A 19585-nucleotide genomic window follows, 5' to 3' on the forward strand; every position below is an offset into this window, starting at 1 on the left:
ATTCCACTCTTCAGAATAATTTACTTGTAAATTGAAATAAAATGTTATGACTATCAGTATACTTACTGAGACTCAAAAACCCAGCTTGACACTGGGGAAAGTCAAGCCCATTCTCAGCTCTTTTTTAGCAGATAGTAATGAAGGTGGAAGATTTTTAGATCCTCAGATCCTTATATCACTGAAAGTGATTAAGGTTGAAAATCTCAAATAAAGTCCTAATTATTGAATTTTTCATTGCTTTTTCCTGACACAGACATTAACCCAGCTTTTGGCTAATTGTGTCAATGTGCATAAAATATCAACAATGATAAACAATAAGGATATTTATTTCATATGATTATTTGAAAGTAGATAATACTTTGTGAGAGTTTGACTATGCAAAGCAAATTCTATTTTCCTTCTTACTCCTTATGATTTCAGAGACTCATACAACAAAACAAAAGATTTCCACGAACACCATCATTCACTCCGACCCCTCTCAATATACACAGGAAGTTCAAGTCTCTCACACTGGGAATGTAAAGATCATACAACCCCCTGAAAAACAGTCTGGCTGTCTCTTTAAAAAGTTAGCCCTAAACCTAGTGTATACAACTCAACCATGTCACTTCTAGACATTTAGTCCAGGTAACAAAAACTATGTGTCCATATAAAAACAGAAATGCTCATCTCAGCTTTACTGGTAAGAGCCAAACACTGGAACTCAAATGTCCATTAACAAAAGAGTATCTAACCAAACACTGGCGTATTCACACAATGGAATACTGCTACTTAACAATAAAAAGGAATTAACTACTGATACACAAAACATAAACACATCTCTAAATAACTGTGCTGACTGAAAGAAGCCAGACAAGTAACAGTATATTCCATATCATTCCACTCATGTAAAACTCTACAATGCAGACTAATTGTCAGTCCAGCAAGCAGATCAAGGAGTGAGTGAGGCGCAGGAGCAAGGCACAAACAGACACGGGGACACTTTCAGGCGGACATGGTCACTGTCCGCATTGTGAGATTTATAAGGATGTGCACACTCGACACTTACCAAATTGCACCCTTCAAATAGGTGCAGATTATTTTGTGTACATTGCACATCATCGAAGCTGTTAAAATAACTTCACACACTCTTATTCAAGAAGTTACTCAAATAGACCATGACACGATCAATGTGCATTCATCACAAGAAAGACACATTGAATGGTATGGAAAACACACCATTATGTTAATTTTCATCTGCCTCTCGTTACTTGATAGATGAAAGTGAAATGCAGTCAGACCGAGTTAACCCACGAGAGCTCACTGGTTAGCCCTCAATAGAGCATGAGTAGGTGCAGCAAAAGCAGCTACTGGATGATAATACCACTCGGATGATAATACCGGCAGGAGTATCCTAAGTGACACTTCTATATTTATGACTCTCCAACAGCACCCAAAGAACGAAGAGATAAAATTAAATGTCTATTCTAGTAAACCAGAGTCCTAACTAAAAGTGAATTACGCTGAGTGAATGAACTGCATGGGAATGCCCTGCTTGTTGGTTAGGAAACGTGGGTAGCCGGCTGCTCCCCGGGTCTACTTCTGAGATACCGGAAGTGCTAGGTGGGCACCTCCAGGTTTTGCGAGGGGCCAGGAGAGCTCGGGCAATGGCTGCTAAATGGCGTTCCGGTTGGGGCGATTTGGTGCCTGGAGGTTTGGGAGTGAGGATTTGGAGGTTCACCTCTGCTTCATGAGTGGCTGTGTTTCCAGAAGCTGAAAAGTGGGGCTCTTGCCACTGATCTTATCAGTGCTTTGCGTTTGGTTTCTGGGACTTTGGGTGATTTGGGGATGAAGAGGTGAGATCTGGGAAAGAATCTGGCAAGAAAAGGAGCCCAAAGGAATCGCTTGCCAGCTTCACGTGACTTCTGTTCCAGAGAAGGAACAGGGACTGCTAAGAGTTGGGGGATTCTCCTGCTCTCGCCATTAATTACTTTCCTACGGAAAAGTTTCATTATCTGACGGTGACCTGGATCAACAGGGTGCCCTTCCACCATCCTCTGAGGAGGCAGGAGCTGCCCTTCCTCGTTTCATTTGCTGAAGTTTTATCCACCAGGCCCATTTGCCCAAGAAAATCTATCTCAGGCTATTAGGCAGGTAGCTGGGTTCTTCAGCAGGCAATTAGCTTAAGCTGAAGCTCCTACTACCTGAGGCAACCAAGGTTGAGAGTTCACGAGCCAGCTTTCTCCATGTGCTCTTCAGCCAGGGTCAAGTCTGAATCCTAAACCTTGGAAGCTGTGCTGAGGTCAAGTGTGCTCGTCTCTGTGCCTTTTTTCACATTGGGATCAACTCCCTCATTTTAGGGGCCAAAAAGGGTCTCATTTTAACTGTTCTACCATTGCACGCATGACACAGACTAGCCCTAAATCTACAGGCTGGATTTTCAATTTACTTTTATTTAATTTTGTAGCTTTGCCACCTTCTTTTATATTCTAACTTTTCATTCAACTTCTAAATACTTTGCAAGATAGGTTTATATTTCATTCACATCAATAAACCAAGAAACCCAGGAAAACCCTGAACAAGTGAATGGCAAATAATTTCAGCCTTATTCAATGCCTTTTAAAGAATTAGAAATACATTTTAGAGTTAGCTCCTTTTAATTCAGAAAAGCTCTGGGGATTACCTGGGAGTCAAAAAGTTATTAATTTTATCTCTTCTTATTTGGCCTGAATTATAGGCTGTCTTTTGTCATTAATCTCCTTCTGAAGTCTGCCCTTGGCTCTCCAACCCCCTGTGAGTTCCTCGAGAGAAGAGAGCCTGTCTTAAATCAACCGGTGCTCTCTGATGGCAGGTCCTGCGGCTCCATACACGGCACAGCTCTGCAACCGCTGTTTTGGCTCAGGTCCCATTCACCCATGTAGCACCTTCTGACTCATCAGCCTCAACATGTGGGCCGTCTTGCATTTTCTACCTCTTGACTGGGACCTTAACCTCAACTTAAAGCCCACTCTGCAATACCCATTTCAATGAGCTTCAGATGGAATGTCTCCTTCCTGACGATTCTAGTTTACCCAATTTGCTACAAAATGTTTAGATAATGGCTAGTTTTCAAAACCATTTCCAGCTCTAAAATATATATATCGTACATATGCTTCTTTTGTTTATGAAGGTTTTGACTTCAACTGAATTTGTACAAATAAGACAACTTTGTATTTATTAATCCTCTAAGAAAAAAGGACCAGAATTATTTGGCAATGGTAAGACTCCTAAATTTATCTGATTGAAATGTCCATTTTAATAGAAAATTCTCTTAATTGGGGAGAACACCCATATGTCATAATTTATTTGTGTACTAAAATATCATTTTGCACCCATCTCTTCTATACATTTAAGCAGCTTTATATCATTGAATTAAGCATTCAATAATAGAGAAAAAGCCTTTTGAAGATGTTTTTAAAAATGTAAATAATCAGCCCTGGCTGGCGTAGCTCAGTGGATTGAGCGCGGGCCTGCGAACCAGATGATCGAGGTTCAATTCCCAGTCAGGGCACATGCCTGGGTTGCGGGCCAGTTCCTTGCAGGCTAACTACCAGCAGGGGACGCACAAAAGGCAACCATACATTGATGTTTCTCTACCTCTCTCCTTCCCCACTAAAAATAAATCAATAAATAAAATCTTTAAAAAAGTGTAATATAATCACCTCTTAATCACAAACCCTAACAGGGAGTAATTAGATTACGAAGTGTGCTTGTTAATTATTTGAGGGGGAGCATGCGGCAGAACCTTTTCTATGCAAATACGGTTCCAGGCAGTGACAGATCTGTGGACTCGATCCACGTCTGTGGAGGTCCTGACAGGGTTAAGGTGGAGAAGCTCTGCCACCAGAGTTGAGGCGACACACCCACCCTCCATGCCCTTTGGACCCAGCTCCACAGCCAGGGTTTCGTCTCCTCACAGGCCCAGGGAGCAAGGTCTCCCCCAGCTCCAGGCTCCTGTGGGTGGTGCTCCCGTGACAAGTGGAAGCAGAACTGGTGGGTTAGGGATGAGAAGCCAGCAACAGGAAATGGGGGGCATCCGTAAGCCCTATGACCCCTCGGGGGTCTTCTACCTCAGGTCCCAAGTCCCCACAATCACCTATTGTGGTTCTTCGTGGGGTTATGGACTGTTTCTCATTCCCCTGCTCTCTCCGTTGCTTCCAGCTGTGGCACTCTGCCCCTGGGCCCACTGAAGAACACGGTGAGGTCTTGCAGGTTTCAATGACCCTTCTGGTAGGTTACGCACTGTGATGGGTTTTTCTTGAGTTTTTATTACTAGCGACACTATGAAATTGGAAATTCAAAGGCTCCACCTTAACCCCTCCTGACCCTCATGTGGAAAAGAAAAAGTTTTCAGTGATGTTGTAACTTTCAATACACAAAAACTGATTTTCTACACAAACCTTTCTTTGCCACCTAACTGACCCCTGCAGGATTTTTCTAGGTAGGTTCATTTTTACTATGCTTGTCCCTCAAACCCAGAAGTAGACAGTGGTTCCCTCTGAGCTGCCCTAAACCCCTACCTGCTCCCTGCAGCTTGAGATCCACTCACCCTCCCACACCCCTGAGGTGGACTTGCAGGAGCTGTCAATCAGGGAGCTCAGCCTCTGCACAGCGACCAATAGGGCCCTGATCCAAGCCAGGCCCAGCTGACTCACGCAGGACACTGAATCCTGTGAACGTGACAGGAAGACAGAAGAGACCAGCTGGGAGCTCAGGGCCTCTCCAGGTTAGCCAGTGCTTCCTCCACAGATTCAGAGGCTGCCCAGTCTCCTAGCTGGGTGTTGTTTTTTTTTTATTTAACTTCTTTCCTATCCATTGTTTAGTTTGATTCATCAGGTTCCTAATTGTAAGAGCCCCCACCCCCCCCACCCCCGGCCAAAGCCTTCTGATGAAACACTCTGTTGCATAAGTCAGCCAGAGCCAGGCTCTTCTGCCTGCACCCAGAGAGCCTGGCAGACGCAGCGCACACACAGCCTCAGTCCCTGTCACCTGCACGCAGCTGCTGCCCTGCCCTGAGTGCCTGCAGCTCCAAAGTCCGCCCACTGCTGCCTTAGCCTAAGAGCTGTGTGGTGGTCCTTCCGCTCAGCTCCTTGTTCATCTCTGTATTGGTTCTTCCTAGCTGATCGCACTCCTCAAATCTGGACCAGCCTCTCAGCGAAGACCTTCAACATCATCTAACAAACAAATGCCACCAAGTTTACTGTTCCTTAGTAACTCTGTTCTCTGCTTTCTAGCTTAATGTTATCTTTGCTTCCATTTCTTCAGACACAGAAAAAGGGTTGTCACTTCTCTTTCCCAGGCCCACTATCTGGCTCCAAGCAACTCTGTGACTGTCCACCATCAATCCTCTTTCCACCCTCGGTATCTGCTCTCTATTGCCTGCTTCCTCTCCATCCCAATTGGCCTGCAGTCACAGATTTTAAAAGGCCCTTGTACACTACACATTCCCCACCAGCTAACAGTCCCAGCTCGCCCTCACTTTCCTTAATTGCTCCAAATCCCTGCCTCTGTCACTTCTAAAACTGACATATTCAGGCTTCTGCTCACAGCAGCCTCACCCAGTGCCAAGGGCGCTGCTCTCAGAAAGGTCGCCAGGGACTTGCAGAAGGCCAGACTGAGTCACTTCGTTTTAGCCCTTAGCCCAGGAGACAACTCTTACAGAAACTTCTAGTTATCCTAAAATAACAATTTCTTCTTCCATTTAAAACGGAATCCCCCAAACATATTCATCCTCCCTTGTAGGCAGACGTGGTCTGGCCAAGGGTACGTGAGCAGAAGGGATGAGCACAACATCTGGATCATGTCATTAAAGGAAGGAACTTGTCTCCACTCCCCTTCCCACTTCCCACAGGCCACATGTGGACATGATGTGGTCCATATTTACCATGAGGATAAAACCTACATCCTAGGGATGTGGAGAAACACGATATAAGGAGCCAGGGCTCCAGAAGATCTCAGGGAACACAACTGCCCTTTCTCCCTGGTCTGCCCTTAAGCTCAGAGAAACTAAGCGGCTGAAGATCACAAAGCTAGACTAGAACCCAGGGCCAAGCTTAGTAAGTACTCTTCCCAGTATTCTGCTTGGTAATTCTGGAAGGGTGGGCTCTAGTAGCCCCTATTTCCACATGCCCAGGGAAATTTCAAGACATCAAGTTTCAATTTAGGCACCAATAACGCAACCCTACAGAGTCTAAAAATATTTCTACGAGCTCAATGTGTCCATACCTTGTTTGGGATTGTCTGTCTCCTCCTGAAGCACTAAAACTTCTCTTTAAAATGCCTGCAACAGGAAAATAAATATAATTTTACATTTTTCCATTGCAAATCTTTTATTTATTCAACTCATTGCTTGCTTAAAAGTGCTTCACTCAATTATCTGAGCAATTGTATATACTATAAAGACTGTTTTCCTTCATTTATAAAAGCATCAGCTAAAATATAATGTCACAAATTACTGTTTTCTTGACAGGTTTTTCTAAGGGTCTTTTTCCCAAAGAAAAGGTGCTAAGCAAAGAAACTCTGCTACCAATACCTTACAAAGAACAATCACACCTGTATGCCACGATCATCCTAAAACCTTTGCCAAGACAGCTAACTACAAGTTACCATATGCAAATTTAAGGGTCCAAGTTCTCCTTCCCCGCCTCCCCACTGACCCTTCCCTGCCACTGTTACTGGAGATACCAAATGCTGAATTCACCTGAAAACAGCTAGTAACTGCTTTTAGAATTTGCTACATATGTTTATATGCATGGATATTTACACTGTACAATATTCATGACTTCCGAATCACAAAACAAGAATTTTACCTAGCAGGCTTGAATTTACAGGGAAGACAGAGCAAAATGTTGGAAACTGGGGTTGCCCCAGAAAATCTGGAATATCTAGTCACCAGTTTTCCAATTAAGTTTGAAAAGGGACAAAGAACGAAGCTAATACTTAAGGTTCTACTTTTATCCCAAAGGAGACTATTTTACACCTTGTTTTTTGAGATAGTCATTAGTGAAAAGTCATTTTCATAGTATAGTCATTGGTAAAAAGAAATATTTGTACTTAATTTATTTTAGAGTATTTCTATCTATCATATTTAATATTCCATCAACTTACTCTTTTATTTTCTTTTTCTAAAATATTTTATTGATTATGCTGTTACAGTTGTCCCATTTTCCCCTCTTCACTCCCCTCTGCCCTGTACACCCCCTCCTACCCACATCCCCCCCCCTTTACTTTATGTCCATGGGTCATACATATAAGTTCTTTGGCTTCTACATTCCCTATACTATTCTTACCCTCCTCCTGTCTACTTTCTACCTACCATCAATGCTACTTATTCTCTGTACCTTTTCCCCCCTCACTCCCCTCCCACTCCCCTGTTGATAACCCTCCATGTGATCTCCATTTCTGTCCTTCTGTTCCTGTTCTAGTTCCTTGCTTAGTTTTCTTTTGTTTTTGTTTTAGGTGTGGTTGGCAATACTGAGTTTGCTGTCATTTTACTGTTCATGCTTTTTATTTTCTTTTTCTTAGATAAATACCTTTAACATGTTATATAATAAGGGCTTGCTTCTGATGAACTCCCTTAACTTGATCTTATCTGAAAAGCACTTTATCTGTCCTTCCATTCTAAATGAAAGCTTTGCTGGATAGAACAATCTTGGCTGTAGGTCTTTGGATTTCATGATTTGGAATACTTCTTTCCAGCCCCTTCTTGCCTGTAAGGTCTCTTTTGAGAAATCTGCTGACAGTCTGATGGGAACTCCTTTGTAGGTGACTATCCCCTTATCTCTTGCTGCTTCTAGGATTCTCTCCTTCATTTTGGTCTTGGCTAATGTAATTATGATGCGCCTTGGTGTGTTCCTTCTTGGGTCCACCTTCTTTGGGACTCTCTGAGCTTCCTGGATTTCCTGGAAGTCTATTTCCTTTGCCAGACTGGGGAAGTTCTCCTTTATTATTTGTTCAAATAAGTTTTCCACTCATGGCTGTTCCTCTTCCCCTTCTGGTACCCCTATAATTCGGATGTTGGAATGTTTAAAGATGTCCTGGAGGTTCCTAAGCCTCTTCTCATTTTTTTGAATTCTTGTTTCTTCCTTCTTTTCTGTTTGGCTGTTTCTTTCTTCCTTCTGGTCCACACCATTGATTTGAGTCCCAGTTTCCTTCCCATCACTATTGGTTCCCTGCACATTTTCCTTTATTTCACTTAGTGTAGCCTTCATTTGTTCATCAAACTTGCGACCACATTCAACCAATTTTGTGAGCATCCTGATCACCAGTATTTTGAACTGTGCATCTGATGGGTTGACTATCGCTTGGTCACTTAATTGTATTTGCTGTGGAGCTTTGATCTGTTCTTCTGTTTGGGCCATTTTTTGTCTTGACATACCTTTTACATATGAGGGGCAGAGCCTTAGGTGTTCACCAGGGCTGGGCAACCCATTTGCCAGGTTGTGATGCCGTATGTGGGAGAGGGGTCCGAGGGGGAACAATGGCACTTGCTCTGCTCTCTGCTGGATTTCAGTCACTTCCCCCACTTCTCATAAGCAAATTGGGCCCTTCTGGTGCTGATTCCGAGGCAAGTGGCTTGTGTACATTCTAGGACCCTGTGGGTCTCCCCAATGAACTCTCCTGTGAGGAGTTTCTCCCATCACCTCAACCCCCACAAGTATTTTCAGTCAGAGGTTTGAGGCTTTATTTCCCCGAGCTGGAGCCCCGGGTTGCACCATTTGTCTCAATCCCCAATTGTTCCTCCCAGATTACCTGCATGTGAATATGGAACAGACTGCTCCACCAGCCACGGAGTGGCCTTGCCGGCCAGCCACAGCCTTGCGTGCCCTGCTCCACAATCCAGCACTGGGTCCACCAGTCACAGCCTTGCCCACTCCGGTCCTCCAGCCACAGCCTCGCCTCTGGTCCTCTGCCCAGCTGCCCATCTCCACCCCTCCTACCAGTCTGGATGAATGTTTCTTCTTTAACTCCTTGGTTGTCAGACTCCCATATAGTTCGATTTTCTGTCAGTTCTGGTTGTTTTCTGTTTTTAAATTGTTGTTGTACTTCTTTTGCTTGTGCAAGGAGGCACAGTGTGTTTACCTATGCCTCCATCTTGGCCAGAAGTCTCAACTTAGCCTTTAAAATAGTTATTATTTTCCGACCACTTTCCATTATAACATCTTTTTTCAGTTTCAGATTTTCTGAGTGAATTGAATCCTCTCCTTATAATCTTTACATTTTATCCTAATACATGTACTTTTTCTTTCCCATACCTCCAAGCAACTATTTTCTTTAAAGTGTCAAAATTAACATATGGACTGAATTTATATATCATATTTTTACAGTTCTGAACGATTCAAATATTTATGTTACGTTAGTGTTTCAGGATAATATATCCCTTTACACGAATGTAAGTAAAATGGTATAAAACGGTCTGTAGCAACACTAATTTCTTCTTCTAACCCCTAATCAACAGACTCATAAAGTTCACTTCCTTTATTCCTGTGGTCTAGTCTTTCCAAATTAGTTATCTCTACTCCCCAGTTAGAACCGGCATTCGCTGGTAGAAATAATGAAACCATTCATCTGACAGCTGAGGCTGTGTCAGAGTGACACGCATGCACACACATGCTCATTAGCACTGCACCTGGAAAACGAACCGCTGGGTTAGGGATGGGACGGCGCTTGTTTGACTCCCAAACCACTACCTGCTGGAATCCATAAACTGGTAAGGAACGCTTACTGAATGTAGATTCTTTCAAAGGGCTTGAACTGGAGCTGCTGGAGTTATCCGAAATGTCCAACTCATCATCCAGTTCTGAATATATATCTGCACGTTAACAAAAAAAAAGAAGCAAATGAACCTTGCAGCAGAAAGGGTGCAGAGCGCATTCACTCCGCCCGCCTCTCACTAGGAATACCTTTTTCAATATTTTCCAAGTTGAAGTTATCATCCGACAGGATCTCGTCGCAGGCCTTGTCTTCTTCCTTCCCACAGGGGGCCTGGAACCCGTCGGGGGGCAGGTCCACACTCTCTGAGAGCTCACTCTTCAGGCTCGCTGCTCCGCTGCTGCTGCTCAGGCTCCCCTTCTCGAAGGTCTCCTGAAAGAGAAAGTCGGTTTTCAACTGCCACTCCTTCCCTTCCTTCTGCAGGGTTCAAAGCTTGTTAGAACATACACTGAATAGCATTACAAATATGCCTATTGAAGTAGCATCACAAGTTCCAACTATACATTTGCCAAAGAACACATTCAGTCCAGAACTACAAAAAAAAATAGGTCTGCAAGTGACTGGGGGCCAAAAATGAATGGATGCAGAAAGAAGCTTTGTCACAATGGCCTGTGCAATCTGGTGAAAGAAAATGTAGTACTAAGGAATCAACAAGGTTCAATTAAACTGATATTTCTCTTCTTTAGGATATTTTGAAAACAAATGCTAGCAAATCTTCTCAGCACCACAATGAATCAGTAAGTAGGGCTTAGCTTCTTCAAAGCTCAAGGGCAATTAGTAGCAGGCACAGCCAGGGCATGGAGAGAAGAGGAACGAGGTCAGGTCTCCTAAAAAATGAAGAGCTACAGCAAAGGAGACTTTCAAACCACGTAGGACCCCAGGCCACTGCCCAGTGCCAACATTGCACAGAGCACCGCCAGCCACAGGCTCTGTCAGCCTCCTCCAACTGCCGTGAGCATTTTTATTAGGATAGTGCCTCAAGGTTACCATCTGCCCGTGGGAGTCCACATTTTTCTAAACAGCATTACTAGAAACTGCCAAATTATGTCTGATGGTTCAATAAAAATAAAGGAAAAAAAGCTTTCTCATTAAATGCAGGAAGTTTTAAATTTTCTAAGAAAAAGACAGAGGGAAAAGAAACCACATATGACTCAGCAGCAAAGTACCACTTATTTCTTCACTCAATTGATTCTTAGCTCCTAAGATGTTCATTGTGTGTGACAGTTTGTATTAAGTGTGTAAAACCACTTAGCCTGCTGGGCTAAACAATGCTGAGCCTAAGGTGAGAACCTGCTGGGCTAAACAATGCTGAACCAGGAAGGTGAAAAGACAAAGGAAGAACGTCCATAAGAAAGGCAAGGATAGTAGTTGGAGAGCATGAGAAGAGAGTGAAAGGCTGCGTTTATTGCAAGGGAAACACATCCACTCACGATGTCAGAGACTGCTTAGTCACCAGTCCACTACCTCTTCTCGACTAAAAGGCTTCGGTGACGAATGATGCTTGCTATGGGGAGAGGTTCATTTCTTTCTTTCTTCCAGACATTTTCTCCTAAAACTAAAGTAACACCCATAACTTCAAGGAGCAGGTTCCTAAAAACTCTGGAGTGGTAGAATTTGCAGATGAAGACAATCCAAGACCTTATGAGTGACTGCTGTGAAAAGTAAGTCTCTGAAAGCTTTCATGTACTTACATTTATTAAACAAGACAAAAAACTATCAAAGACATTCTGTGCATTGCAAACTGTCCAAATGTATTTCTGTTATGTCTTTATCCTAAGAATTTTTTCGTTTTTCCTTCCTCAAAGTTTCTCCAAGATACTTGGAGATAGTCCTTGCTCTGTCAAAGGTGACATGCAGATGGCTGAAGGAGAATTTTAATTTTTCTTATCTAGTCATCCCTCCAGTCATTACTGCCTTGGGGACTCAGGACCCTGCTTCTTGGGTCCTCCCTAGTCTGCCACATGAGAACATGAAATGGCAAATGCCTTGGATGCCCTTTGATGGAGAAGACTGTGTGCCTCTCAGAAATTCTTCTAACACCTAAGGATTGTGCGGAGCTTCCAGCTCCAGCCTCAGTTCTGCACACACCCAGACCCTCACACCAAACCCAGAAGCTCCTTCAAAGGCTCAAAACCTTCCTGCAAAACCCACTCCCCCTCTTCCATGACCTCCTCCTTTTTCTGTCCCAACCCACAGATCCTTCTTCCTCCAGCTCTCCTCAACTGAGGTCATCAGAAATTGATGCAGAAATAAACATTCCACTTAAGGCTTTCTGTCCTTGTAATTGTTTTATTCTAAGAAAATCATCTGAGGCCATGTTCTAAAGATCACAACTGTCACTTACAACTCTGTAAAAATTAAACACTCCAGATGTGTCAAAGCTGTTGATGTTGAAAAAAGACAAGAGATAATTTCTGAGCTGAGTAAACGTCTTACTGGATTGATGCAATTAGATGCTGGAATCCATCTATCTGTAAAACTAGCAAAACTTCAGCCAAGGCTTTGCCTCTCTTAAGAACAGGCACAGACAAGACTCCAGAGGAACAATTTCTTTGAACAAATGAAGAATGGGGAGAAGTCATGGGTCCCATACAAGCAGTTCCTGACTTAGAGAGGTTTGGCTTGTCACTAACACCCAAGTACCAGTTGGGTTGCAGATCAACAGCCATTTGCAACTGACAAAACTGCGTCCGTGGCAATGGGGTGTTGGCTTAAATTTTGATAAAGGGCATTCTCATTCTGGAAGAGATGCTTCTTCAGACTCCATAAGCATGAAAGTTTTGATAGAATAATGTATAATGTGTAGTTCATTTTGATTTAAAACTTCTATTTCTATAATCTCTTGCAGCAGTTTTTGCTTCAAAAAAAATCTAGTTTTTTCTAGTTGCCATAAGCCATATGCCACTAAAGACACACCTATCCAAGTATAACTTCCAAAGTTTTGTCTTGTGAATATTTGAGTACCTACATTATTATACAACCCACTCCTTTGTGACCTGCAGCTACTTCATTCCTTTTAAATCCCTGATACCTTGCACATAGAAAATGCCCACTAAGTAGTTGCTATATTGAGATCCAAGGGAGAGAAAGGCTAGAAAATCTGGTGGATTCCCTTCCAGGGTGAGCAGGTTCTGTAACTGTGGTGTTTTTTATCTTACTCCTTCATCCAGGAGCCTATATTATGCAATTGCTCTAAGAGGTGAAGAAATTATCTGGTGATGCCAACTTCTCCCTTTCTCACTGCTCTTTGCACATAGGAAAGGTGGGAAAGCTCCCTGGTCTTAGAGGGAACCAGCCCGGCATTGACCACATGCCCCTGTGACCCAGCAGGCAGAGGTGGTTGGATATTTTTATCCTAACAGTGCAGGTCAGTAGGATGTCTTTAGAAGTTGCCACCAGCAAGTGTATAAACCTGTTAAAGAGAGTTAGGGGGGGAAAGGTGTAGCCTTGGAGGATGGAATTAGGCTACCAGTCACCTTTTTTACTTTCTAATTACTTATGATTTTTCTAGGAACAGGAAAAGGAGTTTTTGGGCAAGTGTATCTCCTGGGAATGGATGGACAGATTCTGTGTATGCATATGGTAGCAAGGAGAATGCAACACAATATTATACAATAAAATGGTCATTGATATTGTAATCATCACCATCATAGAAGGCACTTCCTGTCACAACTGCTGACATAGGCACAATGATGTTCAGCTTGGTTTTGCTCATTATAATGTAATTTTTCTGTGTGGACCAAATCATAATACATTTTTAGCTGAAGAGCAATTGTAACAGTAACCGACTGGCATTTTCTTCCTGTGGCAGGAGGGAAAAAATTGAGAGACTACTTCATTAAAACCCGTGCAATTTTTTAAAATTGCCCAGAATGTTAGTTTAATAATGACAGAAAGAAAAGCAAGAAATAAATACAAAGCATAACACCATCTATATCCAGTGAAGATTTACTTTAGAACCATAAAGAATGCACTCTCTCTGTCATGTGCTAAATATCCACATTCTCTTTGAGTTATGTCTTTACCCAGTTTCTCCCACTTGTTTAATTAATAACTGTGGCCTAAAATATGAAACTTTAGGGCTACCTGGTGTTTGGCAGAAACTGATCAGGCTGAGATCTCTTTACAGGGGCAAACCAAGACCTATGTTTTCCATGGCTGACTACAGAGAGAAAACTCAGGTTAGCAGATAGATTATTGATTGCAGATCATTATATATAGATGTAGTCCCTAAATTTTAAAGTATTTTTAAAAATGATCAACCAGTGTGGCCAGACAGCTGAAGGGGCATGTAGACCCATCCCACAGCTGAGGGCACGGCCCACTTCCGCAAGGGCCATGAAGGGCTCGCTGCAGGGATTCGCTCTAGGAGGCCTGGCTTTGCCCTCACAGAGAGGCGGGCTGATGGGGCCAGGCTGGAATCTGGCCCCTCAACATGGAAGACGGAACTCCTTTAGCCCAAAGTTGTTTGGATGACGTCTAATTTCATCGATAAAATCTTGAAGCATTTCTCTTCGCCTATAACCCACCACATATCAAGTAGAAGAGTAATATGTTCAATTTAAACCAGAGAAACTAGTGTCTGGGCCTTGAAAATGGCTAAATTTATAAATATTACACAATAAAGGAAAATATTCAAGTTAGATATTATTGTTTTGTTTTGAACTTGTGAAAATATTCATACAAAGCTCAACATTTCACTTTACTATAAATACACAAAACTATGATTACATCATTATTATGGCATTCTCTTAATTAGAACTTCTTCAAAGCACAAGAACATATTAATGAACTGTTGCTAGATAAATAAAATTAGAGAATGAGTCGATTATAATAGCTGAGTCTAAAATTCTAGTACCAAATTGAACATGTTTGGTAATGTTTCCTTGCTACCCTATAACTAACCTAGCATTCCTAATTCAAAGATAGATTTGCTAGACATAATAATACTGATAAAGATGAGGCAAAGAATCATGTCATAATCTAAAAATGTCACTTACTAAAAATACAGACAATATGGTCTACATCAGCATTTACCAGCTACCATTTTGTTCCAAGACTAAGGACAAACAGATGAAGAGAACCAAATGCCTATTATTATTTGCAAAAGCACTTCAGAGAAGCCAGAATCAGGAGATACCACTTAACATGTGGAAGAAAAAGTGCACAGAAAATTATCAAGTGTCAAGTTTTAGGACACTCTAATTTGGATTGCTCAAAAAAAAAAATGTAATTGAAAACCAGCAAAGCTTGTGTAATACATTACACAAAATAAAATTAGAAATGGCTAGTGTCAATAGAGATGATACCCACACACTGAAACCCCACTTCCTGTTCCATTTTTAATGCAGAATTACATAAGGAAAAGTCTAATTTTTGTTAAATGGCAAGCTTAGCACATGACATCACAATACCAGACGGTTAAAGAACCTACAGATGGTTATTAAAAATCAAGACAAAGAGCCTCCATCATTGTTTGCCTGGTCTTGATGCACTCTCCTGTTAACCAATTTTCCTGTTCCACTTTTGGCTCGTGGCAGTGTCTTACTACCCAGCAACCAGCTATATCATATTTGAAATGCTGTTACCCCCTTTCACTAAACTCACATCACTCTAGTCTACACCATGGACTATATATAGCCTCCTCGTCTCCTCCTGATAAATTGATAAAATGGTTCTAAAATTAATAAGAAAATAAAACAGACCTATAGAACAGCCAAATTAAACTTGACAAAGAGGAAAAAATTGAAAGATTTACACAACTGATTTCAAAACTTATTAGGAATTTACAATATAACAGAATAGAGTTCAGAGGTCGATCCACATGTCTACTGTCAAATGATTTTTAACCACAATGCCTAATAAACTCAATAGGGAAAGATTAGGTATTTCAAGAAATTATGTTGGAAAAACTAGTTACCCATGTGGGAAAAAAAAGAAAGCTCAATCTCTTCATTACTCTATTTACAAAATTAAATCAAAATGAATCACAGACCTGTATATTAAAGCTATAACCATAGATAAGTTACAAGGGGGAAAAAAGCTTATATTTGCAGACTTAGGATTGGAAAAAATATCTTCAACTGAATGCAAAAAGCATGAACAACAAAAGTAATCTAAGTAAATAAATTAGGCTTTAGCAAAATTAAAATTTAACGAAATCCCTGCTCATCAGAAACATGTCGTTAATAAGATAAACAAGTTATCGACTGGGATAAATATCTGTAATACATGTTTGACCAGAGGCATATCTAGAATAAATAAAGAATTCCTACAAATCAACAAGAACAAATAATTCAATAAACTAATGGACAAAGGTTTGCACGGACGCTTCCCAGAAACAAAGAGATAGATAAATGACCAATAAGCACATTTAAAAGTACTCAACATTGTTGGTTATCAGAAAAATGCTAACTAAAACTATCAAAAGATGCTCTTTTATACCCATTAAAAAGACTAAAATCTCAAAGACTGACAACACCAAATATTGACAAGAATGTGGAACAGTCTCATGCATTGCTCCTCAAAGTGCTAAGCAGCACAATGTTGGAGAACTGTTTGGCAGTTTCTCTTAAGGTTAAACATATAACTGCCTTATCACCCTGAAATTACATCCCTAGGTACTGACCTAGGAGAAATGAAAAGACTTACTCAAGAAAATTCATAGCAGTCTTACTTATAAAATCCCAAATCTAGATTCACAGTATGTGTTCATCAACAGAAAAATAAACCAATTTCAATATAGTCATACAATGTAATACTCAAGCAATATAAACAAAGTTCTGTGATACACAACACCACAGAAGAATCTCACAGATGCTGTCCTGTGAAAGACGCTAGACGCTAAAGAGTGCATAATGTGTGATTTTTAAATATGAGGTCAAACAATAAGCAGAAGTCATCTATAGAGATGGAGATTCTAACAGTCCGTCCATGGGCACAGAATTGGATGAGAAGGGGCACGAAGGACCTTTCTGAGATGATTCTGAATCTGGTTTTGAATGGGCGCTACACATGTTCAAAAATCATTAAACTATGCATTTAAAATGTGTACATTTTACTGTATGTACTTAATACCTCAGTAAAAAGGGGCTGGAGGTAACAATTGCGTGTATATCTGTGTGGGAGCCTATAAGGCATTGTGTTGTTTTCTTAAAACATAACAAATACAGAACATTTCTAAAACAACTCATGATTTTTCCTGTTATTTCTTTCACTGCATCATTTCTTGTTGCATTTTCATAGCCTTGGGGAAAATTCAGTCAACAATTAACCAGACAATAAAAGCAAAGATGCTCACAAAAATATCGTCCTTTTAAAATGCATCATTTTCCACATGGCTTATTTAATCTCTTAGCAGAGGATGCCTTGAGTGGCACACTCAGCACTCGTAGCTGACATACGGCATGGTAAAAATAAAGCAGCTCAGTAAATAAACAGCACAACATTTTTTAAAATTTGCACTAAGAAAACGACAACCGGGGGCTTGCAGATCTGCTCGATTTTTACGTGGTCAACTTTCAAGGCATTTGAGAATTCAAGAACAATATCAAATGCACATCAATACATTTTGCTAAGAATATATACAGATTGTATTTTAAAACTACAATAAGAATTCCACAATAAAGAAGTGAAATGTGAAAGGTTTGTGAATTTTAAAAAAACAACTTTGGCCGACTTAAAACTCTACTAGCTGCCTTGCGCCACCCCGCCAATGGATAAAATTTAAGATGATAGTTATGTGCGCCTTATTTAAATATTTTGACAATATCAAATTACCATAGAAACCTTTCTTTTTTAGTTCACCGAAAGCTTAGAGTAAATTTCTAGGACTCGCTACAAGAACATTTAGGAACCATTCTCAGAGTTAGATAATTTATCAAGAGCAGAGGTAACTGTTTTGAAAGATGGTTTTGGTGGGCACAGAGAGGATGGTTAAGGGAAGGAGGTGATCCCAGATAATCTGCAGGGAACCGATTCAATCATGTGGAAGGTCTGCAAAGGAGAAATGAGGCTTCTCTGAGAGGAGAAGCAAATGACGCCTGTGGACAGCTGCTTTAGCTCACACCCAAGAGTCCGACCTGCCCTTCAAGCCAGCCTGCCCTATGGACTTGGGCCCAGCCTGCAGCCCCCACAGTCATCCAAGGCAATTTGTACAATAAATTTCTTCATCTGTATCTCCCACTGGTTCTCCTTCAGACATTCTGTAGGGGACTGTCCTGCCCATGGAATAACATTAGCATCCTTGGCTGCTGCCCCTTAAATACCAGCAGTATTCAAAGTCATTGGGATAAACATGGACAGGGGTGCATTGAACCACAGCTCAGGGTGAGGGAGAGTCTAGAGGCAAGATTGGTGGATACTGCGATGATCCAGTGTGAGATCATGAGAGTAAGAACTGAAAGAAGATGGNTGAGGTCAAACAATAAGCAGAAGTCATCTATAGAGATGGAGATTCTAACAGTCCGTCCATGGGCACAGAATTGGATGAGAAGGGGCACGAAGGACCTTTCTGAGATGATTCTGAATCTGATTTTGAATGGGCGCTACACATGTTCAAAAATCATTAAACTATGCATTTAAAATGTGTACATTTTACTGTATGTACTTAATACCTCAGTAAAAAGGGGCTGGAGGTAACAATTGCGTGTATATCTGTGTGGGAGCCTATAAGGCATTGTGTTGTTTTCTTAAAACATAACAAATACAGAACATTTCTAAAACAACTCATGATTTTTCCTGTTATTTCTTTCACTGCATCATTTCTTGTTGCATTTTCATAGCCTTGGGGAAAATTCAGTCAACAATTAACCAGACAATAAAAGCAAAGATGCTCACAAAAATATCGTCCTTTTAAAATGCATCATTTTCCACATGGCTTATTTAATCTCTTAGCAGAGGATGCCTTGAGTGGCACACTCAGCACTTGTAGCTGACATACGGCATGGTAAAAATAAAGCAGCTCAGTAAATAAACAGCACACCATTTTTTAAAATTTGCACTAAGAAAACGACAACCGGGGGCTTGCAGATCTGCTCGATTTTTACGTGGTCAACTTTCAAGGCATTTGAGAATTCAAGAACAATATCAAATGCACGTCAATACATTTTGCTAAGAATATATACAGATTGTATTTTAAAACTACAATAAGAATTCCACAATAAAGAAGGGAAATGTGAAAGGTTTGTGAATTTTAAAAAAATAACTTTGGCCGACTTAACACTCTACTAGCTGCCTTGCGCCACCCCGCCAATGGATAAAATTTAAGATGATAATTATGTGCGCCTTATTTAAATATTTTGACAATATCAAACTACCATAGAAACCTTTCTTTTTTAGTTCACCGAAAGCTTAGGGTAAATTTCTCGGACTCGCTACAAGAACATTTAGGAACCATTCTCAGAGTTAGATAATTTATCAAGAGCAGAGGTAACTGTTTTGAAAGGCGGCTTTGGTGGGCATGTGGAGGACGGCTAAGGGAAGGAGGCGATCCCAGATAATCTGCAGGGAACCGATTCAATCACGTGGAAGGTCTGCAAAGGAGAAACGAGGCTTCTCTGAGAGGAGAAGCAAGTGACGCCTGTGGACAGCTGCTTTAGCTCACACCCAAGAGTACGACCTGCCCTTCAAGCCAGCCTGCCCTATGGACTTGGGCCCAGCCTTGCAGCCCCCACAGTCGTCCAAGGCAATTTGTACAATAAATCTCTTCATCTGTATCTCCCACTGGTTCTGCTTCAGACATTCTGTAGGGGACTGTCCTGCCCATGGAATAACATTAGCATCCTTGGCTGCTGCCCCTTAAATACTAGCAGTATTCAAAGTCATTGGGATAAACATGGGCAGGGGTGCTTGAACC

The 19585-nt window shown here is 41.3% G+C and overlaps 1 protein-coding gene across 5 annotated transcripts in view; it reads right to left on the reverse strand.

The window, feature by feature from the left end:
- Window positions 1-19585, reverse strand: part of NEK10 (NIMA related kinase 10) — a 186657-nt gene that overhangs the window by 44204 nt on the left and 122868 nt on the right. For all 5 annotated transcript variants that reach the window (XM_037070713.1, XM_037070716.1, XM_037070711.1 and 2 more), the window contains exons 27-29: window positions 9921-10101; window positions 9743-9829; window positions 6244-6298 (exon numbers count right to left, since the gene is read on the reverse strand). In XM_037070713.1, the coding sequence (XP_036926608.1) occupies window positions 6244-6298; window positions 9743-9829; window positions 9921-10101 (323 nt within the window). The remainder of the gene's footprint in view (window positions 1-6243; window positions 6299-9742; window positions 9830-9920; window positions 10102-19585) is intronic.

Source organism: Sturnira hondurensis, unplaced genomic scaffold (genome assembly GCF_014824575.4).
Source record: "Sturnira hondurensis isolate 20B ecotype Veracruz unplaced genomic scaffold, ASM1482457v3 Scaffold0019006, whole genome shotgun sequence".
Lineage (NCBI taxonomy): Eukaryota > Metazoa > Chordata > Mammalia > Chiroptera > Phyllostomidae > Sturnira > Sturnira hondurensis.